Source organism: Otolemur garnettii, unplaced genomic scaffold (assembly GCF_000181295.1).
Source record: "Otolemur garnettii isolate 467f Iridium unplaced genomic scaffold, OtoGar3 scaffold00011, whole genome shotgun sequence".
Lineage (NCBI taxonomy): Eukaryota > Metazoa > Chordata > Mammalia > Primates > Galagidae > Otolemur > Otolemur garnettii.
This window is the reverse complement of record NW_003852406.1, coordinates 3,729,180-3,731,158: the sequence shown is the minus strand read 5'-3', so window position 1 is coordinate 3,731,158 and position 1,979 is coordinate 3,729,180. Positions and strand designations below refer to the sequence as shown.

Below are 1,979 nucleotides of genomic sequence, written 5' to 3'. Positions count from 1 at the left end.
AAAAAAAAAAAAGAAAGCAGAAACAGAAATAACTCTTTTTCCTTAAACTATATTCTTCATCCCTATCTCTACCCCCTTCCCCACATTCTGTCCTTCACTTCCTTTCTATCTCATACATTTCTGTGGTCACTTTCATGTCCACTGTATTTCACCTCCTTCCACCCTCAAAAATTGGCCCTGTTTTTGGCTAAAATAAAGCTATCTTTAAGTTTTACACTGAACTAGAAGGTGTTCATTAGGCGAAGTACTGCCATACTTGGATGCTTATTTACAATCTCAAACTGCAATTTAAGACCAAGTAAATTTTTTTAATTTTATTCACATCTCATAAAAATTCAGCAGAGGACAAAACTTAAGACAAACAATATTATGTCCACAAATAATCATTCTGGAATGTGAAACAGACCCTCTCCAGTATAACATCACCTATTTCAGTTTAAAAATTTTTTTTTAGTCTTCTAAGTACTTTTTCTTCCATCTTTGACACATGGCATTGCAGCCATGCTTTTTGTTTGTTGTAGAGACGGGATGGATCTCCCCATCACCGAGTGCAGTGGTAATATCATAGCCCACTGCAACCTCTTAACTGTGGGGCTCAGGAGATTCTCCTGCCTCCGCCTAGCCCAGTAGCTGGAACAGGTGCAAGCCACTGTGGCCAACTCACAGTCATGCGTATTTTACTTGCCTTAAGCCCAAAATGGATGACCAGTTCCTTGGGAAAAAGGAATGTTTTACTCTATTTCTTTCAGTATCTAACACATAACTATCTGCTCCAGAAGCATCTGTTGAACAAATTATGACAACAACCCATGCTCTTTTTAAGATATAAACTCCTTGAAGCTTTATATCAGTATGCTACACAACTCGTACGATGACCAAAAGTCTGTGGTAACTTCTATTACAACTACTGATTTTCAAAGCCGATGTGCGACAGAGACTTACTCAGCAAATTTTACATTTGGTGATAATTATACTTTTTCTTTGCTCAACCCGTGGGCCTACCCCCAGGAACTTCAAACGTCCCAAAGATGGCTCAGATGGCAGAATCTGTTCAGATATGCAACATCCGGCAGTTGAAGGGACTCCAAGACAGAAGAAAACTGATTGAGAAATAAAGTTTATAGACAGTAAATGATGCCTGATACCTCCATCGCATGGGGTATTTTCACACGATAGACATCCCACCTAATCCTAAAAACAAGCTATGAAATATGTACTTTTCCATTTCAATGTTGTGATGGTATGTGTAAGGTCAGAGGTTAACGAGATCCGCCCCAGAACAATATGAGCCCGACTGGAAATTCGGCCTCCCAGCTGTCAGTCCGGGAAGGGAAGTGAAGCTTCCAGACAACTGGAAGGACCCACACACATCCAGACAGCCCCTGAGCCCCGCCCGAGAGCCGGCCCTGCAGTCTCGCCGCCAGGCCAGGACCTCCGGCGCGGGGCCCTTCCCGGGGCGTCCCTGACCTCCCGGCCCCGCAGGCACCTACGTGCTTGGAGGTGAGCGCGGTGATGCCGCGGACTAGGCCGCCCAGCCGCGAGGAGAAGGACGCCTTGGCGGCCGCGGGCCCCCCACCGGGCTGGTTCTGCAGAAAAAGCCCCGGCAACGCCGTCAGCGTCTTCTCCACAATGTCGCTCATCGCCGTCGCCACCGCCCGCGCTCCAGTAGCCGCCCGGCTTCATGCCAGGCGGCTGCCCTCCCGGCCTCCGTAGGCACTTCCTGCTTTTTGAAGAAGAAATCTTTATTCGTTCCCCGCGGAACAAGCTCATTGTTATTCTCAACAGAGACCGCTGGAGGGCGCAAGAGTCCGCGAGGAAAAAGCCGCTCGCCCAGACTTGCGCGCCGAAAGCTGCCCTCCAGGGTAGACGTCGGGACGTCTGACGCTCTGGCTTTGGACCGCAGCCCGGGAACCCGCGCAACTTCGAGTCCTCCCGAGGAAGGCGTTCGGGGCCCGTCTTTCTTAACGTTTCGTCCCACA

The 1,979-nt window shown here is 48.4% G+C and overlaps 1 protein-coding gene across 2 annotated transcripts in view; it reads right to left on the bottom strand.

Moving 5' to 3' along the window:
• The window catches only part of AP4E1 (adaptor related protein complex 4 epsilon 1 subunit), a 79,785-nt gene extending 78,056 nt beyond the window's left edge, over positions 1-1,729 (bottom strand). For both annotated transcript variants that reach the window (XM_003784353.3, XM_023510103.1), the window contains exon 1: positions 1,491-1,729. In XM_003784353.3, the coding sequence (XP_003784401.1) occupies positions 1,491-1,640 (150 nt within the window). In that variant the 5' untranslated portion in view covers positions 1,641-1,729. The remainder of the gene's footprint in view (positions 1-1,490) is intronic.
• Between the last annotated feature and the right edge of the window lie 250 nt (positions 1,730-1,979).